This window comes from Ischnura elegans, chromosome 2, assembly GCF_921293095.1.
Source record: "Ischnura elegans chromosome 2, ioIscEleg1.1, whole genome shotgun sequence".
NCBI lineage: Eukaryota > Metazoa > Arthropoda > Insecta > Odonata > Coenagrionidae > Ischnura > Ischnura elegans.
Genome location: NC_060247.1, coordinates 42020709 through 42043615, shown reverse-complemented (window position 1 = coordinate 42043615; position 22907 = coordinate 42020709). Strand labels below are relative to the sequence as shown.

The following is a 22907-nucleotide window of genomic DNA, read 5'->3' as shown; positions in this document are numbered from 1 at the left end:
TATTATTTTCGCAATCGTCATTCCCAGATGATATTTTTATTATCATGAGGAAATTGAAGCAGTAGTGGTGAATGTTTGAAAATGCATGTATAGAAATGGGAGTAATAGTTGGGAATGCAAGTGAAAGCTACTTCAAAGAAAATGTTTTTGGTTTTAATAAATTACTTTACTTTCCAAAAAAGATTGTACCAAAACCTTCATTTTGAAAGTACCACCTAAGTAACATTAGATGCTTCTTATAAAATAGTTAGAGTGTTAATAAACGAATCCATAGACAAATCCAGAAACGGGAAAAGCTTTTTACGAAACGTAATTTCACGAAAAGTGCTTACGTTGTTCATTAGCGTACAAAAGTACACTAAAAAGCAGAATCGGATAACGGGGGATGGGAATAATAGCTTTATGGGAAGAAAGAAAATTACGAATCATGGGATAACACCGGGCAGGAAACCCACAAAATATTGCTAAATTGGTGCAATGAAGGAAAAAAACAGTAAATTAGTTTTAATAAATACTGGTCGTTTATGATAGCTTACATTTATGTACTCGTTGTCGTAATTGCTTTGACTTTTTAATGCCTTGATTTCCGTTTCAAAGTTTAATCATCAGCTAACTTCATACGTATCCTTTCGCAATGTTTTTCATTAGCTGCCACCCTATTATTTCTCTGACTGAATTCGCTCGTGCTTTTGAATAGCGTTTTCTCATTTAGCAGCACCGCTTTGCCAGCATATGCGAGAACGCTCGCCTGTGACTTCTATCGTTTCGCTTGCTCTGTCACTGTGCATACTTCCCATTTGGTCGCTTTGGAAAATATTAACTTCCCTCGGGGATACGGAGTTTGTTTATTTTGGTCTCATTCCTAAGCAGTCACCTAGGGCGCCATCCCATTTTTATTCTTCGCTTTCCGGTTCGTTCATTGCCGTCATAAAATGCAGTGAATAAACTTCCTCTCGTGGTAACTGCAAACGCTGCAATTACCTCAATTAATCATCACTGTACACTCCTAGTTCGAATAAAAAACAATGCATGGTGTTACATTTTTTCTCACGGACGCATTTTCAAAGCATATTAATTGATGCATAAAGGGTTAAGAAAAATTGTTTCACGAAATTTTAATCTTGGATAGCTGCTGCCAGTGTAAACGAAATTACTAATGATGTTTCGGTCGAAAATGCACCATTTTACACTACAGAAACGTTGAGTTAAGCGCTCCGGTTGGCCGCGCGTTTGCTCTGTTGCCGGATGCCCTGGAAAACTCATCACTTCGAATGCTTTGCCTGCCTAAGATCGCGATGCCTCTAAGGCATCTGGCAACCGGGCAAACTCCCGGCGCCAGTCGGCGCTTGACTGAAAGTTTCTGTTGTTTGAAAATGGCGCGTTTTCGGCCAAAACATCATCAGTAATTTTTTTACTGAAATCAGCTACCCCGGGTTCAACTTTCGTGACAAAATTTTTCTCTACCCTGTAACTATATTTTCATATTAGATATTTTTTAATGTATGGATTGCCTAAATAAAATGTTAATTTTCTCAACGTTGCCTGCCGTGCTATTCTCCATCATAATTTTTCATTTCTTTCATCGAAAGATTCGGTATACCTATTATTGGGAATATATTAGGTAACTTGTTTTTTTCTGCAAAAATTTAGCGGAATCTCATTCAGTTGTTAGAACTATGGAATGAAAGGTCGAGTCTATGTACAAAGATATTTCTTGTTCTAGATTTCTTTATGATTTTGTTGGCTTTGATGTGTAGGAAAAAAATTGATGAAAAGAAACAAAAAAGATTCGTAGATCTATCTTTGAATATATCTTACCCTACTAATTGTTTGTTGAAAATATCTAATCAGCTAGGATGGGCTGGGCCGAACGATGTCGACTGAATTGATCTCGATGCGTATACTAGGTCTTTGGTGTAATCAAATTAACATATTATTGGTGTAATCAAATTGATATAAAATTCTTTTTTTACCCTACTGTGGAAAGATTTTGATCCAAGTATGACCCAATCAAGAGCATTACTTAAGTTATGAGCATTTTATGCTTTTTAGGCTGTGGTGATTTCTCGTATTTCATTATAAAAATAATGTGTAATTTTTGAGGGGTTCTCATAAGATTTTTAAGGATATTGCCTTCATTTTCCCAGCCACCCCTTGACCATACCGTTCGTTGTGTGTGGTTCACTCGATCAATAAGCCGCTGGACCCTGTCCCGTGACAAAGCATTAGTGCTGCGACAACTGATTTGAATGGACTAGGTGGAACAGACCGCGGTCGAAGGGTTTCGATCCCCTTTCGTGATTGCCAGTGCATTGTGGCCGAAGTTTCGTGCTCTACGTCCGGATATGCATCCTCGGTGACGTGTTAATCAAGACTCCACGTCAGGGCAGAGAACGACGGACATTGAACAGCCTGTGGGAATACCACTGGCGAGGGTTAGCTGTAGGTGAACGTTTTGTGCGTCGCCCCTGACCACTTGCAGGTGGATAATTCTATGACGGATATTGCATCCTGTCAGATTCCGGAGAGGTTTCTTAAGGCCGTTCTACGCAGGGCACGTAATTTCGCTGGTTTTATTTGCATTAATTTCTCATCATCACGTGCAATAGGGTAGTTTCCTTCATCAAAGAAAACGAAAGGCATTGATTGCGATTCGTTACCCACCATTTGTGTATTCATGATATACAAATTATTTGGCTTCAGAAATCCCAGTTTAGACGCATGTTAATGATCAATTTAAACCTCATTTGAAAAATGCGTGATTGGTGCCCATGCGATGCCACTCCACGTGGCGTCACACGGACCTAGATTCTATACGAGTAGATAGGAGTTTTACATCGTCTGAGATTACCAATGCATGCATGAGGCACAGAGTTCAGGGAAACATGTCTTAATAATCACTTATTAAAACTGCCTATGGTCGGAAAGTTTCCTTCGTTTGATAGGATAATCCTTATTTAAGCCAAGCGCTACCTGCTAGCAGGGTACTCTACGCTACCGCCATGCTGATATACATCTCGCGAGTTCCGAATACATTTGTTATTAATGATGATGTTTGAGTTTCTTCGAATTATAAGACCACTTACTTAGAAGTTACGCGTTCACTCAAGATTCCAGTCTCTGTGACTTACTTCGTCTATTCTGCAGGTGGCTGTTAAAATAATTGCCGAAAAAATATATTCATTACATCATTGGTATTCGTACTTTTTCCCTGTTAAAAGAACCGTGGGAAGTGATGAAGTTAGTTCTGCATTTCACCTCATGTAATTTCACGAAATAATATTTCCACTTGCAAATTTTCCCTCTTGTAATTTATTCTCTGGCTATTTGCGAATAAATTTTCGTCTATAATTGAGAGAGGTGAGGCTGTCGGTATGAATATTATACTTAATGCATCAGCAATGAAAAGTCTTAATTGCATCTTATTTTTAATTATATTGGGATTGAGTTAATTTAGTCTCAACTAGTGGTAACATTTTGAGATATTAGTTACGGGTAAAATAATCCCTAACGAATATATTCATCAGATAATTTTATGGTAGCGAAATAGCGTAAAAGGTGAGACGGCGTTGCAGTTAGCGAGCCCAAAAAAAATTTCGTGGAAAACGCTGCTGGTCATCAGACCTAAAATATAATAAAAAATTCTGTTTCTCAGATACAACGGGGCACACTCCGGCTTAGTTTGGACCGTTTAAGTTAATATCATTGCCGCCTCGAGTGTTCAAGTAATAAAGTCAATAATGATGCGACGTACTTCTTCCAAAAATCCTAATTTTAGTCTGCTTTCACAAACCTATTCCGGTAATAAATTCAGATACAAAATAATTTTTTAGTGGTCGAAGTGTAATTGTAAGACTAGAAAGACTTTCGCTCCGTTCAATAAGGCGCAGTTAAGAATCATTGCTATGTTGGATACTATGCCGTCGTTACTAAGGCTATGTTTACATACTGTCACTTGTTTTGTTAGAACCACTGTTGAATTTTCCGGTTGTTTTTGACTTGTTAAAACTTTAACTGTGGTTCTTATGTTGTGTACCCGAAAGTGAGGTTGATAAATAAGTAATGGCGTCGTATTGCCAATTCCATGGAGAATTTTACTCTTGTAGAGAAATGTCTACCCTCTTTAAAAAGGTAAGTGTCATTCCAAGCTAATAGTTGGTTAATGCGTGGGCAAGACTCGTGGATATTGGCTCGAGTTTACAATTTCATCCCGTGTGTGTTGATTGCATCTTCAAAAACATGGATTCTATAGTCACTTATCCTAAATTATACCTCAATATCCGTATTATTATCAGTTGTAAATTGGCATTTTTACTACTCTTGCGTAGTAAAAATCCTCTGAGAATTTATGGTATTAGTTTTTCAGTTTACCTATTTTAATGTCATGAAATAATATACCTTCCTGAAAATGTTGCTCCCGATAGTTTTTTCTCCGCATAGTTTTCGTTGTATTTTTGGTGAAGCATGCACAAAATATTCTTATCTTGCTATTTGCTTGTAAGTTTGAGTTAATCATTGGGAGACGTGGGGCTTTCATTATGAAAATCCAACTTTTTGGATGGTCAAGTAATGGACTTCTATGCATTGATTTCAAAATGTATTGGGTAGGTATCAGTTGTTGTATGAAATCGCTAGAGATATCTGAAACTAAAACATGGCCCCACAAGCAAGGTCGAACGAAAGATAAACTTGGTATTTTTTGCGATTTCTGAAACCTTTTCCCCAAAATTTCCGTGGACGATTTTTAGCGTTTAGATTGAAGCAAGAAGTAGTAGTTTTACTTCCCTGAAAAAAATGCATTGGTATTGTTACTACTAGCTTCATTGGAAAAACTTGACGTAACGAAAAAAAATCTGGATATTTCTCGAAGAGATACATAGACGCGAATTGAGATAAGTGACTATCGTATGGTGGCTGATCAAACGGTCTGGAATGGAAGGAAAGCACTGAAATACAGGCCATGGTCTTAACAGCAAAAAATGCGAATAGCTGAAGGAACGCTTTTGTGTAGAGGTCATACTTGCAATTAGGGATGGACGAATCCGGGATTTTTTCGGACCCGGATCGGATCCTTGATTTTCGGAGCCGGATCTTCGGATATTTTCGGATCCTATTGCATTTTCAATTGTCTGCTATAAATGAAGTAATTATTCAAGTTTCTTCTGGGTAAATACAATCAAAGGAATTCTATTTAGATTTACATACACGTCTAGAACTGTTTACTGATCAAAAATCGTTTTTATAAGCTTTCAAATAATTTTTTTTAAACTGTGAAATATTTACACGCTCAGGATGTAAACTGTTACGCTTGCGTTTGGAAATGAAAATAGGTTTCAATCTTCGGATAAACAATTGACTGATTTTTGATATTCCTCACTTAAGTTTCCCTAGAATTTTATCACTTTCTCGTCGTATACTGACTTGTGTTTCACCCGCAAATGCTTCAGTTGGGGTGAAGTGGATTTTCCACTTCCTCGCGATAGTTTCACCTCACAGTCCATGCACATGATGTCAGTGTCCCTTTATGTCAATAAAAATGTTTACTTTTACTTAAAAAAACCAATGAGTAGGCCAAGCATCGCGGTGCAACGGCGCATGCGAAGGTAGAATCGAAAATCTTTCCACTCCCTCGGATGAGACGCTGCATTCACTGAATCATAAATTTAAAATTTCGGATCCAGATCCGATGTCTTCAGCGAATTTGGATCCGAAGTATCCGATCCGACCATCCCTACTTGCAATATTTGGATCAATATCTTTCCAAAGTTGGGTAAAATAATGAACCGTGTATGACATTCAGATTCACTGGAAAATCCCGAAAGGACTCTAGCTGTCGCTGATACATTATTTTATATGTATCAGGGAAATTGGATTTAAATGAACTGAAGGAAGAAGAGATTTGATTTTTAAATAATTATAACCTCCACTTAATTCAAAGTGAAAACAATATTTTCTTGGAGTATTTGATTTGTGGCGATTTCTAATTAAAAACTTCGGAAAGCGAAATACTTAATTAGAAGCATTTCAAGAGAATAATACGTGATCTTCTTAGCTCGCTTTCTAGGAGAATGGTTTTTTGCGCTTGGTCAAATCAGGCGTGAATATATCCATGAAAATAATCTTAATTTGTATATCTTAATCCAACTTTTGACAAAGAAAGTTGTGATTGGTATTTTATCCTAATCATCAAGGTCAGCTCTAAGTATCTATTTTTCTTTGTTCGATTACGTATCTCAAATCGGACCAGCCGAAGTGATTGAATAAGCGAACTTATTGCTCAGAATTTTCAATATCTAAACGTAGCCCTAAGTGAGCTCCCAAAATGATTTTTAGAAATTAATAAAGAATTACTTCCCAGAATAAATATAAAAACATAAAACATGTTTAAATATAATCCGCCGCGCCAGTTCAATAAATTAAGTGAAGAATATCTCCATGAATAATCCAGAGATGGAGAGAGAAATGCTATAACCTAGGAAACCAATATGGTAAAAAAAAACAATATGGTAAAAAACTGTTCTTACTTCATTGGGCAGAACCATGGGATCATTTTATCTTGATGCTCTTAGTAGGGGAATAATATTGGCGTAATCAAATTTATATTGATCAAATTAAATTTTGATCGGCGATTTAAAAAAATCTCATGATTTCCCGTAGATCTAACGAAGATTGAACTAGATTCAACGAGAGCCATAGTATGACCTCTCCTTAGCAGAAAATTTGATGAGGCTTATACTCGGGAAACCAAAGTGACTATTTTATCTCTTATTATAGCCGAGATATCTCGCCTAATTCTTTCACTATTTCAATATTCACATGCCCTTCTGCGACACATGCGTTATTCAATTCAGTTTAGAGTGCTCAAGCTAAAGAATTTCAGATCAGCAATCCAAGGAATAAGTATAACAGGTTAAAGTGATTCGAAAAACCCGTATGTTCCTTTGAATTTATATTTAATTTTACTTTCGCTATGAATTGAGCTTTCGCTTTCGAGCATATCCATACTGATATAAATATAATTGATTTATTATTGATTTGATTTGTCCAAATTGTGGATGAATTATATAGAGTAAATGCACTATTAAGGTTGTTTACAGAAACTAAGACCTAAAAGCTTATTACTTTTAATTGGAACTTAGAAGGCTACTTGTATATTTAACATAAGATCTTAATATAAGTTAATCATTACGATTAGAGGAATTCCTGCTATTGAAATTTAATGCTGTTCATGGTATTGATTGAAACTATTAGAAATATAATTCGTCCAGGAAGTTAAGCAGTACGATTAGCTGTCAATATAATTGCAGGACATTTACTGATAACCTTATTAGGAAATACAGGACCTTCGATTTCGTATTCAATTATATCAATTCTTCTAATTACACAAATTGCATAACTAGTTTTAGAATCAGCCGTAGCAATTATTCAATCTTATGTATTTGCAGTATTAAGAACATTATTCTCTAGAGAAGTAAATTAATGTCAACACACCAAAATCACCGTTACCGTTTAGTAGATCAAAGACCTTGACCTTTAACGGGAGCTATCGGAGCAATAGCAATAGTGACGGGATTAGTTAAATGATTCCTTATATATAGAGCTCAGTTAATATTAATTGGAACTACATTAGTAGTTTTAACTATATATCATTGATGACGTGATATCTCACGAGAAGGAACAACGGAAGCATTATACATACTCACCCCGTAGTAATTGGGCTGCGATGAGGGATAATTTTATTTATTGCATCAGAAGTATTATTCTTTTTCTCATTTTTTTCTGGGCATACGTTCATAGAAGTTATCCCCAGCATTAGAACAAGGGAGAATTTGACCACCAAAGGGAATTTTACCTTTTGGTCCTATGTCAATTCCAATATTAAGTGCTTCGATTTTACTAGCATCAGGAGTAACAGTAACGTGAGCTTATCATGGATTAATAGAAAATAACCATTCACAAGCAATACAAGTATTATTCTTTACTGTATAATTAGGAATCTATTTTACAATTTACAAGCTTATGAGTACATTGAAGCTCCGTTTACAATGCAGACTCTGTTTATGGATCTACATTTTTTGTAGCTACAAGATTTTTTGAGCACTTATATCATTCATACTGCAACTTTTTTGTAACTTCTAGCCTCTTTTTCTTCTTTTGCATTAGGTGATAAATTACTGGCTTATAAACATCGGAATACTCTTACATTTTCAAATACTCTGGCAGAAGTGAGCGTTTTAAGCTTTCGTACGAAATAAAGAAATGACTAGAGGTGAAAACTGAATAACCTTTAAAATGTTCATGACAATTGATTTTCCTCCGACTGGTAGTGCTTCAGCAGGCAAGATTACGGTTCATCCAGCGGAAGGGATTTAACCTGGATATGACCCATTGTTATCGAACAAAGCATTGTGATGGAGTCGATAACGTAGCGGGTGTTGTGAATGAAGTCATTGGTAGAATACATTTGTGTACTGTACAGTTTCTCGATAGCTCTCTCATATTATTTTAGCACTTATTTCTTGCTTTACACTGAAAAAAAAGTTTAGTTAGAAATATCAGATTCTGATGAAATTCATCGAATGAAAAGTGATCTTCGTTATACAAATAATTGAATATGAAATACTTGCAATTCCACTCATTCTTCGTATTCTAGTATTTGTTATCTTTGATGCAGCATTTGACGGATAACATTGCGCACTAAAAAAGAAATAAACTTAAAAGTAAACGTAAACAAAATTGAAATGCTCTCGCCGTTACACATAATGTAATTTCTACCTTCATATCTTTTAAGGAAGGTCTGTTTAGGAACATTTAAAATGTAATTGTGTGTTCGTATAAACAAAACAGGAGCGGCAGTCCGTTCGATAGATTACGCAAAACGATTTGTTAAATTCTATCAAACGAAACAGTATAGTTTGATAACTGTTACCAAATGAGTAAGCACTACGTAAAATTAATCATCACCTCGATGAAATTTCCACAATCTTAACCGTATCGAATTTCTGCAGTTATTTTTACCAAATTCTTCCGTACAAGAGACCAAATTATGAAATGTCGAAATGTTCGATATAATATATCAAGAACGTTTGATAGAATTAATCAAGTGTTTTATAATTCGCTTCAAAGTTTAATTTCATTGAACAAAACTACTCCCTATCATACTAGATAGATAGTTTTTCACAAATCTTTTTTATTTTTCATTTCATGAAAAATAAAAAAGATTGCTCATATATCTGTCTCATCTTTAAGTCTTTCTCAGTGCTAATTTCACTGATCGAATTCCATTTTTTTTCATGATCTTAAATACGGATTTTTTTAGAATACACAAATGGAGCAAATTACGTTTACCTTGACATTTGTTCCTGTTAACTCGCCTTGGTTCATTGCCATTCAAGGTATTCAGCATTGGGAAAGCGTCGTTAGCTATCCCCAGGTTTGATAAGATTTTGTTCTTTGGCGCGAATTTGATTTTAATGTGCATTTAAGATATGAATTACTGTGCAGGCATTAAAAAAATATTTCAGTCTTTACTGTTGATGCCATCAAGTTGCGTTGCAAATATTTGAAAATCTGATTGAGTTGTAGTGTTAATTGTGTTACCTGAGAAGTTGCATTTTTATGTGACGAAAATTAATAAGCTAGTGTCTCTTTCTTTGCTTTGCTAAGAGTTATGTATTCTTTTTATGCATTTTTTCAATCAAACTAATTAAATCTATATCCAAACTGCTCGTAACTCGGACCAAGCAATGAGGAGTAGAATATCCCATATACCAGCTATTTACAAGCCTATCCGGGGAAGCCTTAAACATGCGATATTGAATTAAATTTACTTTTTTATAATTTTACTATTATATGGAAACCACTACCTGCGACGAAATTTCTTTAATTCCATGTTTTCCTCAAAAAAAGGTTCATTTAACGATAAATTTTCAAGTGTTGTTTATATGATGAAATCCCGAAAAACGTTACGATGAAGTCACTGGAAATGTTAGCCCAATCAGCTCAAGAAATGCGATAAAATGATGGCTTGGATACATAAAAGAATGAAATTTTGTTGGCTATTTACATCTGGATGTAACTTTCATTTGAGCCTTATATTTTTTCAATAGGGTGGTTTCCTATTATTTTTTATTGCCTAAATGGAAAGATTATTACTCATGGAGTACATATTTCACGCTTTTAGATTTTTAAATGACGACATCTATTTTTCACTAATAAATGAAAAGTGAAAATTTTCAAGCGCGCGAAAACGCGACGGCTAAGTATGAATGGTGGGAAAAGCCCTTGTGACGTCTGGCTGCGGCTGTGTGAGGCCACCTAGGTGCGAAGCTATGAACGCCGCTACGATGCAGGCTGCTTGCTGCCAAGCATAGCGGTAGCGTAGAGTACCCTGCTAGCAGGTAGCGCTTGGCTTAAATAAGGATTATCCTATCAAACGAAGGAAACTTTCCGACCATAGGCAGTTTTAACAGCTGATTATTTTCCTTTCGTTTTCTTTGATGAAGGAAACTACCATATTATAATGGATATAAATACCCTTGTGGAATTATGGATACAAATTCAAATTATTCCGGACGTTATTTATAGCAGGTATACACTTTCAAAGAAATAGATAAATATATATATTATTTATAATTAATATAAATTCCACCAGAGTGCATTTTCCCAGATTTGACAATGAACTTCTGAATGATGATAGATTTTCCACTCAAATTTCCCCGAGTGGAAGCAAAATGAATCCGGATTTTCAAGCAATAACAAGTCGAGTATTTTTTTCAGCTATTGAGGAGTGGAGTGTGTTTTCAGCCTTCTTTTAAATAAGATTTCCATTCCGTGAAAGAGGTAGCTTTACTGCCAGTTTTGAAATCGCTTTCCATGTGTTTTGTAGCCTCTTTTATTCTCTGAAAACCGTGTTATAGAATTGTTGAGCCAGTGATTTTCCTTTTTTCTTCTTCTTCTCTTTGAGATTGCTTGATATACACGCGTCGATTCCCTTGCTCTGAATTTCCGAGAAATTCCCTTTACTGCACGGCTGCTTTTGTTCTTTGTTCAAGCTACGTTTTCCGAGAATAATTCTTCCGGAGTGTCTCCAAATTTAACAGTGTGACATTTTTCACTGGGTTAACTATCTCTTCCTGCCACATCTTTGCTGAGTCCTATCCTTTTTTTCGCGGAATTTATTTTCTCTTAACAATTTCAATCGTTCCTTCTTGCCTCTTATCGTGTGCGTTAATCTAGAATAGCAATCATGGAAAAAATCTCAGAATACAGAGTTGAAGATAGGCATTGAATTTAAAGCAAACCAAAGCGATTGCTTTATAAGCTACTTCGAATGAAAAAGCTATCTCAATTTTTCTGAGTAGTTTCATTCTGCTTTGATCTCCTTTAACATTCAAATAGATGTCATTGGTATTTGAGGAAGATAGTTTTATCTCTATTATATAAGATTTAAATATTTAATTTTAATTCGGAATTGAGTATTTAAGTATTTAATTTTAATATGTAATCGAAAATATTTGCAGTCGAAGAACCATCAGCTTTCTTTCTGTTGCATGGAGGTTACTTCTGTACTTTATTGTACCCTGTTGAAGTTCCTGTTAATTAAAGGTATGCATTTTTAGTCTCTCGTGCAGTTAAGGAGTTCGGTCCGACAAATAGTTCAGGCTTGATATTTATCGTGCTTTGTCGGAATTTTCTTGGCTGCAAGGGTAACTTTTTGTGTAAGTAATAACTTTGGCAGCTATTGTGTGCGATATTTTTAATCCCATTTTTCGTGCTAGGTTATTCTACGTCATTCTGTAAATGAAATTTCTGTGGTCTCTCTGTACTGCAAGAAATTTCTTCATGACCTGTAGAAAGTATCTTCTTTCTATATTTTATAATATATTTTTAAAAGAGTTGATTTAAAAAGTTTTGCGTCTTCTTATTTTGTGCTGTATGGTCACACTTAAGTGTGTAAGCCCGGCTAGCTCAGTCGGTAGAGCATGAGACTCTTAATCTCAGGGTCGTGGGTTCGAGCCCCACGTTGGGCGAATTTATTGATGGCCTTAGTGGCGGCGGGTTATAGTCCTTGCCTTCCATGCAAGAGATCGCGGGTTCGAGTCCCGTATGGGTAGTTACCCGTATCCAAGGCATGGATGCTGGTGTGCGCTTGATTATTGAGTTAAAAATTTCGATGTAAAAGGCCAGTGGTGCTTTTTTCGATGGTACGGAATAAATTAAATAGAAATATCCTTTGCGTAAGTAGTTTTAATTTAGTCCGTTTAAGTTCCTTAAGATAGCCAAAAGACAACTTAAAAAGTTGGCTCTAACTTAGACAAGCAATTTTATATCTACGTATCTTATCATTAGGATGCCTTTGATGTGAAGAAATAATAATACTCTGGAAACTACTCGCGTTGCCGTTACAGCCATTAGTATTTTCTCTATTGCCTAGCCCGAGACGCCTGCGACACGAATTTGTACCGCTCAGAGAAATGCCTCCCTTAATAACTTCACATCTTAGCCACACACCTTCTTGGTAATTGAAATTCTTATTGCCCTCTTCACTGACGGAAGTAGCGCTGCTTACGACCGGTTTCTCGTATAAATTGTTACGAATGTATGGTTTGCAAGAACTATAAGATCGAGCGGCTTAATAATACCCGGAAATATTTCTAGAATCGGCGATAATTTTATTTATAGCTGCGGAGAAGAGGTTTCATGAGTTACTAGCGATGAATTTTTCATGAAAAGTGAATTTAGCTTCATTTAATTTTTTTCACGCACGAAAGCTGAAGCGAAAAAAAAATTATTTTTTTGTGGATGGAATTGAATGATTCGTTTTTCGCAAAAATTACATGAGCGCATGGCAGCGTGAGCTTGGACGCACGGGTGAGAAATTCCGGATTTAAAAAAAAAACAACGAAAGGCATCCCGAAAGGCATTTCGGCCAATGGGGTTTTATGCAAATGCCTCTTGAATTCGGTTATGCAAATTTCACGCCGCGAGAAGGGGATGAATTTTAGCGATGAAGTGTTACAAGGAGGAAGGATGGAGGTGTTCATAAATGGGGCCATAATGGCGAGAATTACGACGCCATAACGCGGAGCATCCGTTTGCCTAATTTGCGAACGACCCCTGAAGGAAAGCACTCAGTACATTGTTTCCCCTCAGTTATCCGCGGAAATCACACGGAACGTACAACTCGTTTTGCGAGCTTGAGTTCAGTAATATCTGTCAGCACACTGACTCGTTAATGCGCTGAAAACAGGACACTGATCTTCGTTTGCTGTAATACACGAACACTGTTACCTGTCGGTGATCTTTCCGCATTTTCTAAGCGGAAATTATGTACGTATTAAGTCTCGTCAGATACGCTGCTCTGGTCTAATTGTGTCTATTGAAAGTGTTGGATTGTATAATGTAGTCAAGAAACTGCTTGCTGATTGATAACGTATTGAAAATTTCTGCGATGCCCTCTCAACTATCGATATGTAATCTGTATTACCTTCAGTAATAATATTGATTTAGTGTCTATTTTAGAGGAAGATTATCCACACGCAGTAACGCTATCAATTGTCAGGAGATATTAAAACAAGAATAAGTAATATCATTGTATTGATACATTGGTTTGGTATTCATTAAGATGGTAGACCGCCACCCATGCCGGCAAAAAAATTAACGCCAAGCGTGGGGCTCGAACCTACGACCCTGAGATTAACAGTCTCATGCTCTACCGACTGAACTGTTTCAAATCATTTTATCTGAGCTAGCTGGGCTTCTATATTCAAGTGTGACCATACAGCACTAAATATGAAGCCGTAAAACTATTGAAATCAACTCTTTTAAAAATATTATAAAATATAGAAAGAAGATACCGACTGAGCTAGCCGGGCTTGTTAGTTAGTAGAAGATCATACATTTATATAAGTCAGGATGTTTAACTTTTTAAGCCCACTCGAAAAAATAGTATAAAATAACGAAGACGATAAGACGATGCTTTCTACGGGCCGTGAGGAAAGGCATTGCAGTAGTTGCTGACCAAAAAACTTCCATAGAAAGGATGCCTTAAAATAACCTAAAGCGAAAAAAGGGCATAAAAATATTAAACTCACTCGATAGCTGCCAAAGTTATTCATGATATACTCTCATTGAAAACAGCTTTTGAATTATGTATCTCTGTGACTCCTCTTTGGTGAATGACTGACCCGCCATTAAATTTTATGAGTGAAAACGGAATCAAGTGGGTAATTAAGACAAGATAGGAGTAGTCTCGAATTGGTGTATTATGACGTAGTTAGACTTGAAATGACGCCATACTTCTATACTGACGTGTGGTATTCATTGGTTTTTAGTTAGTTTCTCTTCGTTACAAATGACAGTGTGGGACTGTCTTGTCTGGTGGTTTTCAGTATTGACTTTTTATGACTTAAATAAAGCAATAGTTACCAATTATGATCTTGCGAAAAAAATACGAATATTGAATTGTTATATGATGGCTTTAGCTTGTCCTTGATCGTCGCCGGTCTTTGGGTGTTCATGGTTGTAAGTGGTTGATTTAATACTATACAATAGAATGAACTTAGCGTTACCCCGCGCCGCTCGTGATTAATGCATGGACCCTCAAGGTGGCTGCGCAGACCGAAATGCACAGACCAACGTTGAAAACTCATTCTGTATTATTATGCGGAGTGAAGTAAGTTAGGAAATGACATTTTTAATGTGTATTTCATCAAATTTTGATACCTATCCGTTTTCTTGAGTATTAAATTCATGGTTATAAAATTCGCAATTGGGATAAAGTGAGTGAATTCCCGGGATTATATACTCGGTCCTTCTTCGTCGTGCGAATCGACGCGGTACATCGTTTTCATGAAAATGTTATGCTAGTAAGTAGTTGTAGGAAGGTACTCCATTGTGTTCGAGGTATAAATTGACTTGGTGGCCGCTGGTGCTATAGTTTACAACAACGTTTTGAAAAATCAGTTCGAGGTATCTTTGTCTATCTTTGCATTTCGCTCCGTGTACTAATTTGTATTGATTATAAAAGCCAATGGCGTCCGTTTAGTCAAGGATTTCTTTGGCGCAAAACTAAAAGCGTGGATTTATTCTAAGCTAAACAGGGGTTTAGAATGAGTTCGCTGTTAAGGATATCATTTTATGTAGGCTTTGAACTTGGCTGTCTTCAACGGAGGTTAAAAAAAAGTTCGCCCAATGTGGGGCTCGAATCCACGACCCTGAGATTAAGAGTCTCATGCTCTACCGACTGAGCTAGCCGGGCCTTGGTATTGAAGGTTGTTGCAATTAGTATAAATGTATTTTAGGTGTATCTGACGAATTGATTCTAGGCCTGTTAGGTTTCCCGCCGGGATTTTTTTTTTGGATTTACATTTTTTTAATTCTACAAACTGAAGAGAAAGTTGTAATGTACCTATCCTATAACGCATGATGCTGAACTTATATTCAGGCACTCAATACTTTCTCAGATAGGTAGGTGGCGTTGGTTGAGTGCGTATAAACAGTATTACTCATAGCTTTTCAGCCAATTGAGATGGCTTATTTGTATCCAAGATTGATATTACTTTCTTCCTTGGGCTTTCTTCAGCCAGGCAAATATGAGGGCAAGGAATGGATACTTTTGACTTTACATTAGATTTGCATTATTGGTGCTTTGAGTGAAAGTACTAACGAGCTTGGAGTCATGCAAACCCATAGTAAAGTGTAAGCTTCAGCCACCCGTGATGACACTTCAATTCCACATTTACTTAACTGTCTATTTTTGGTCTATGGTCGATCGTTCACTCAGTGATTCAACCCGAGGGTTGGTTTGGGTAGGTGAGGGCAGAGCTCACTACGGACTAGGCTATAAGCGAGTGAATTTAACGCGATCAGCGTACGAGGGCTAGTTCCTTTTCCTGGGCCTCGTCGCACTTCGAAAATTTTCGTTTTGTGGCCTCCTGAGGCTTCACCCGAGATTTGAACCCTGGACCCCTCGATAAGCAGCCAAATGCTCACTATACTTACCCACAATGCAATGCACAATGTTCCCGGTTGACCAATGGTGGACGGCTAATCAACAGCTGGCAATCGCTAGCTCCCTCATTCCTGTTGATCCATCTTACCTACTTTTCCCATTTTTCACATCAAACGTCTCCTATCTTATCTAATTCTCCATTCTCTGGGACCTCATTTTCTCATTTTGTAGTGCAGCCCGCCTTATCAATCTCTTCACTACTCTTTTCTACACAATCTTTTACAGCGGATTATCTTCCGCTCTTTTCAATTCATAAATGCCTCCTTTGCTGATATTATTCTCTTCCTGATATCCTATTTGCTGTTTTCGTTTTCCTCTAATGTGATTGTTAGTGGTTGAATTGTCCTCCTGTTTAGGTTTGTGACCCTTAAATTTTATGTTAGTTTTAAATTCTTTGACCCCGAAGCTGAATAAATCGTGAATGTGGTTTTTCTGCTATCAAATTGTATGCCATATTCTTCTACCTGCTCAATTTTTGCACCTAGTTCTGCCAGCAAGTCTCTGCAGACTTCTCTCTCCTCTTTATATCTTGAGAATTCCAAGATAATGACTTAAATTTTAAACGAGCAATATTTTTTCGAAAACATTTCGAATTATCACGGGTCAAGCAGGAGTAATATCTATTCCTAATATAAAAATTTATTGAGACCTTAGGTGACCTGGAAGATGGTACTGGATATATAATCTTCTTTCGCTTATTGTTATCTAAATAATTGTGGAGTAATGCCATTGTTTTATAAACGTATATATTCGTATATTTAATCAAAATTGAGACGCTGGAAACTATTTTCTATGCATAGAGCTCCTTGATTTTCGCGAATGTAAAATTTTCATGATATCATCATTTCTTGCAGTTTTTGAATGTAGAAAATTCTGAACACCATCACAAATTCATGGAAAAAATCATTAATCCCGCCACGAAACAAAAAATTATAAAATGAAAAAGATATGAAGCTCTATGTTGAAGTTCATGAATTAACCAATTGCTAATTTAAATTAAAAGAAATGAGCGAGAGGGTTGCCAAGGGTCAAGAGTTGTTGATTAGTTGCAGGATAAGATGAATCAGTCAAAGAGACAACAACGGCGCGTATAATTTGAGATTGATAAGATCATTATTTACGTTAATATTGTGTCAGTAGTTATTTATGGAGCAAAAGAAGAAATTAATTCCAATTCTTTAACCCTTAGACTGCGGAACGGTTACAAACGTTTGGTTTTTTCTAAATGGTCGGAGAGAGTAAGGGTGCATTAGCTATCCCTACTGTGAGGGAAGGTGCACATGGGCTCTACCCGGATGGCAATAAAAAATTTGGAAAACTGAAGAAGGTAGTCGAGCAATGGTCAAACGTTCAAAAACGTTTATCCCGCAGTCAGCGTACAAAACGTGTAAAATCGTGCCAGCTGTCTCAGGGTTAATTATTTTTAAGCTAGGAAAAATAACAAACTTTGCTTTCTACAACTTAACCTCTGATCGTCGAATAGTATCGACATGCTGCATCATTTTCAGGACATTACGCATGATATATGTATAGTGAAATGATACATTGTGTCGAAACTAGTCCACGATTAAAGGTTAAGTTATTGAAAGCAAAGTTTGTTAATTACCATAAATTATAAATGGAATCCTACGAGGTTAAGGCCTCAACAATTCCATGGACTAATTATTTTTATTCGCGGAATGACCTGCTATTTTACGTATTCTTAAATGCCTCACTGTCTATTAGCGCTATGTTGATAAGTTTCTATCCAGCTTTCCTTTATGTATTTTTCTTACCCAATCGGGGAAGAAAAGATTTGCAAACACACGTTCCGTTACTAGAGCGTCTCTTTAGGAAAATAAACTTTCACCATACCTTGATAAAAAATACACAGAATGAAAACTGAACTCATTATCGGCAAAATACGTAATTAAAGTTCGCGGCGTTACAATGCTAAGAAAAAGCGTTGCAAATGTTTTAATTCAAACAAAATTTTTCTTATTTTTTTCATTTCATTTGAAAGAAAATAGCATACATACTGCAGTAATGACTTTTTTCAGTGCACTTTCAGCAATGAAAATGTAATAACAAAGCTAATGATATTACAAATGGAATAAGCCGATACGCTTGCCACACCCATGGTATTTATTTGGTTATTTTTATTAAGTGAGATGATGCGAAGTCAGTAAAAATTTTAATGATGAAGAGAAGGGATCAAAATCAGTCGACGGAGAATTTATTAAGGCTGAGGAATCTGTATCGTCGTGCCTTGTCCAACTCCATTTTTTTATTTTGTTGCAATTCATTTTTTAAATTTCGTTCATTACATTGTTTTTTTATTGTATTAATTTATATTTTAATGTGTTTTTTACTAGGTTGATGTATTAGATTGTTTATAGTTAGTTTTAAAGAACGTTGCTATGCGTTGTTGATGAAAAGAATGTTAAAGAGATAAGACGTGTAATAAAGTGGGACAATTTCAAATTGAGATTCAAGGATGTTCATGTTATGTATTTGAGTGATCCCAACGTCACAGATCGTAAAAAAGAGAACGTTTTATTACTGATAGCCTGGGTCTTGGCATGTGGAGTAGGGAGCTCGAACGGGTGTGGCGGGAACGTGTTCTTATGTTGACGAAGGAAACAATGACAAGACTGTCGAAGCGGGCATGTGTTTTCTATGCGTACTCATTATGTGTACTTGTTTACTTTCCAGACGCCGGCCTCGGCGTACTGCGGCGGGGACCCGACCCGAGGTCCTCACGGGGCGGACCCGATGGTGGACCCCCACCACGGGGGCGGTCAAGAAGTCCAGCAGCAGCCTTGCAAGTCGTACACTCCGCTGGGGGCGCTGTCTTCGATGCAGCCGCCGGTGGTGGGCGTGACGGGCGCGGGGCACCACGTGATCGGCCCGCACCACCCGCCGCCCCCCCACCACCACTACCTGCACCACCACCATCACCATCACCAGGCGCCCCCACCGCCCCCTCCGCCCCCGCTTCTCTCGCACCACGTGGCCCCACACCAGCACCTCTCCGCCCCCAAGCACCACCACCACCTGCACCATCACCACCACCACCACCCGCAGCAGCCTCCGCCGCCGCCGCCCCCGCCACCTCCCCTGCCGCTGGCCCACGGAGGACACCACTCGCCCCTCGGTCGGGAGCACCGCGGGAGCAGCGCCTTCTCGGCGCCCCCCACCTACGGACCCCCGCACCACGAAACCACCGTCACATACATGCCAGGTGAGTGGCAGGCGCATGCATGCTTTGTTTTGTCCTCTCCAAAATTACGTGGTTTTCTTTGGCGCATTCCCACTATTGCCGAGAGTCCCATCCCGACAATGCCGAGAAATAAAAAGTCACGTCTCAACCGCCGAGACTCTCGGTGATCGAGAGTCTCGCACAACCCTAAGTAGGAGTCAATGGGTATGGAAGTATCGCATGGGGCCGATGTTGATACAACTGCGCAGTTAATGAATGTAAGCGAAGGTTCCATTTTTTTTCAATATATTTCTCACTGGGAATCTATGGTGATCTTATTCAGTTTACTCAAAGTAGAGGAGATGAAACTATTCCTCCTTCGCAGCGTCGCTTCTATTTTTCTACTCCTTCCGTCATTAGCAACCCTGGGACACTTCTGTGCGAGCTCTCTGAAGACCGTCTTACACGGAGCACGTACTTGCACAATCTGACCTGTGTACGAAGGAGCAGTCAAAATTGCGTCGTGTAAAGTGGTGAATTGCTAGAACACTTGTGAGAAGACAAAATAGCCCCTGTTCTAGTATCGTTCGTACTTTCGAGCAATTCTATGCCATTGTAGATATTAATGCAGCTCGAAATTGCGCAATTACGTGCCCCGTGTAAAACGGCCTTAAGAAAGTTAGGTAATATTTTAAAATTACTTCCTATTTAGGGTAAAAATTCGTTTAAAAACGCACCCTCTTCTCGTCATGAAGATTCGAAAGAATTATTTCTCTATGTGTTTAAATATAGTGTAAAAGGTTGATTGAGACAGACATGCACCGGTACGCTTTTCCCCGACTAACAATAAGCGGCTACCCTATTTATCCGTAGAATTACTCATAGTATCCGAAGCATTCCATGTACCTCCAATGCCCAATGTTTCACAATAGGATTCGCCAGCTCATCTGAGGCGAAAAATGCTAGTGTTTTTTTCCAGAGTGAATGCGGAAGCGATTTAGATTGATCGAAAACAAGGTCCTTCAATTTTCCTTGGGGTACAAAGGTAAATCCTATTGGGTCGTGCAAATTTCGACCGTTACCTCAGTTCCTCCAGTCAGTTTATCTCTTGCAGGTGCATTCAGGAGTAATTCTCTCGGCTGCCTATGCGGACCTGTTCCCCCTTAGAATCACATTGCGATAGTCCTCTCGCTCTAGTGCTTCTCTTGTGCCGCAATTGTTCCGTATTAGTCTTGCAATCCGGGCAAATAGGCACTTTGCCATTTAGATTGGGTCAAACTGAGCCGCCAGCTGCCAGCTATTGTTTCCTTTACGGTGAACTCCATGATCGCATTGCGGGCTCTCCTCTCTCTGCCGATTTCAATCTTCCATCGTTTATGAAACATGCGCTTTGAAATAAATTTCAACATTTACAGAATCTGAAGAAGAAATAATGTCTTGTAAAGCGTGAAAATATGCAATTCAGTCGCAGTTCATCGTAGTAGGTACTACTCGCTGTGCTATTAATTTTGAGTTTCCTTCCTTGATTGTACCTGAGGTAATGAATCGTTTGTTTTCCCAAATTTTGTGTTTTAAGTTTCGGGAATTTTTCCTTATTTATATCGACTAAGGGCTTCAGCACGAAAGACATATTTCGGGGATAGCTTGAGTCTAAAAGAAAATCCATTCCCGTACCCTCTTCATACATGTGATCTGCTCCTATCATCATTCTTGTGCCTCTCTCCAGGGTCGGATATAGTAGCAAATTTGAGGGGGGTCATTACCTGGGTCCGGGGAGTATGGAGTACCCCCGAGAGTTTTCCCGTCTACATTTTTTAGAATACCCATTTTTAACCCACTTTAGAGCCTAAAATTTAATTGTTATTCTTAAAAACAGATGAAATTGAACAATTTTAGATATATAAGGATACAAAAACTATTAAACTAATAAAAATCACCAACCACCAGGCATCGATAACCACCAACTTCCAGACAGGTCCTTCCTCACTCCACCATTTAGGTAAGTGATTTTCTCACTTGCTGTTATTTCCTTTCTCGAGTCAGACATATGCAAATGAATTCTCTCTACAGATTTCAAGTATCTTAGCTTTTCCCTTCCTTCTTAATATCTGTAGGAGCTTCCACTCGAAAAATCAATGATATCCCACGTATCTTTCCTTACCAGCGAATATGAATACCATCTGTAGTTCAGGGACTCCGTTCTCTCAAAAAAGGCTTGTAAAAGGTTATGGAGAAAGAAAGAAACAAAGCGTTAAGGTGGCGACCGAACGTGTCTGCTTCGCATTAACCCCAAAACGTGCACCCCCCCCCCCCTGACCCCGCAGGGCATCCGAGATACCACGGCCACCCACCCACCCGACGCGACGCCCTGAAACAGCGAAGCGTGTACAGCGAAGGCATTTCCACCTGTGGATTAAGGGGGTTAAAGGGGGTTCTCTCGCCCCCCTCCCCCCCGAGGAGGAGTGCCGAAGGGTTAAGGGAGGGATGGGGGGGAGAGCGGAGAGTGCGGAGAGCTCCTCCTTGCCAGGGGCCTTCCCCGAATCGGCCCTAATTCAGAGCCACCGCTGCTCCCTCAAATGTGTGTGCTCTTGTGCCCTCCCAATCTCCAGACAACAGCTTGGCTGGGCGGCCAACAGATGGGGTGTGGGGGGAGGGGGCTAGGTGGTTTGATAGGGTGTTAAGGGGAAGAGGAATGTGAAGGGTGCGCTCATACATGCAAAGTTGGGAGAGAGAAGCGCGCTCTAACCCTTTTGCCCACAAATCAATTGTTCCGTGTCGTAAAGCGGCAATAAATTGCGGGACGCGGCGGAAGGAGAACCCCCCGGGCACCTGACGCAATATTGTGCGCGGTGCAGAACGAATGATAATGACGGACACCTTTGTGGTCATGTTTCTTGCTACCGTATAAAAAGTTTCGCTCAACCCCTCATCGCAGTTGAAAGCGTTACCGTCCGATATGAGTACTTTTACCCCCTTGCAAAAAAATGGCGAATTTTTGGTGGCTGCGAATTTGTTTTCCGTACGCGAGCCCCGTTCAAAAAAGGATCCTCGCCGGGTGTTGCCTCTAGGTTATTTATGCGGCACCTGTTTGCTAGGAAGTTGCCCTGGGCTCTTGTAGTTCATGATGAGGAATCTCAACGTAGTATTTATCCCCTAGGAAAAAAGTCTTTAGCGTATTGTGCCATGTGGCTCAGCACAGCTCAGGTATTCAGGAACTTGGATGGTGCAGTGGTCTGCAGTACGAATGATAATGACGGACACCTTTGTGGTCATGTTCCTTGCTACCTTAAAAAAAGTTTCGATCTAGCTGTCTTCGCAGTTGAAAGCGTTGCCGTCTCTTATGAGTACTTTATCCTCTTGCAAAAAACGGCGAATTTTTGGTGGTTGCGAATTAGTTTCCCGTTCGCGAGCCCCGTTCAAAAAAGGATCATCGCCTGGTTTTACCTCTAGATGATTTATGCGGCACCTGTTTGCTAGGAAGTGCCCTGGACTCTTGTACTTCATAATGAGGAATATCACCGTAGTATTTATCTCTAATGAAAAACATTCTTTCGTATTACAAATTTTTATCTGCGGTTTGTGGTGCTGAAGGTTATATGCCCGTAGGTCGCGGGTTCGAATCCCGCCTGGGTAGGTCGTCCCCATCCAGGGCATGGATATTTGTGATGTTCTATTGTTAATGTTGCAACCCCCGCTGTAAAGGCCATTCTG

At 38.6% G+C, this 22907-nt stretch overlaps 2 protein-coding genes and 3 non-coding genes across 6 annotated transcripts in view; 3 read left to right on the top strand and 2 right to left on the bottom strand.

Moving 5' to 3' along the window:
* Positions 1 to 18991, top strand: part of LOC124174217 (serine/arginine repetitive matrix protein 2-like) — a gene marked incomplete at its 3' end in the record, with an annotated part of 218332 nt that extends 199341 nt beyond the window's left edge. Inside the window, exon 4 of the mRNA XM_046553312.1 lies at positions 18710 to 18991. Coding sequence (XP_046409268.1) covers positions 18710 to 18991 — 282 coding nt within the window. The remainder of the gene's footprint in view (positions 1 to 18709) is intronic.
* On the top strand, positions 11960 to 12032 carry Trnak-cuu. Its single transcript has one exon. It is a non-coding gene; the product is annotated as a tRNA-Lys (tRNA).
* Positions 13664 to 13760, bottom strand: Trnan-guu. Its single transcript has one exon. It is a non-coding gene; the product is annotated as a tRNA-Asn (tRNA).
* Trnak-cuu lies at positions 15190 to 15262 on the bottom strand. Its single transcript has one exon. It is a non-coding gene; the product is annotated as a tRNA-Lys (tRNA).
* Positions 18992 to 19176: 185 nt separating the features above from the next.
* LOC124153652 (calphotin-like) overlaps positions 19177 to 22907 on the top strand; it is a 360116-nt gene continuing 356385 nt past the window's right edge. For both annotated transcript variants that reach the window (XM_046526946.1, XM_046526945.1), the window contains exon 1: positions 19177 to 19238. In XM_046526946.1, the coding sequence (XP_046382902.1) occupies positions 19232 to 19238 (7 nt within the window). In that variant the 5' untranslated portion in view covers positions 19177 to 19231. The remainder of the gene's footprint in view (positions 19239 to 22907) is intronic.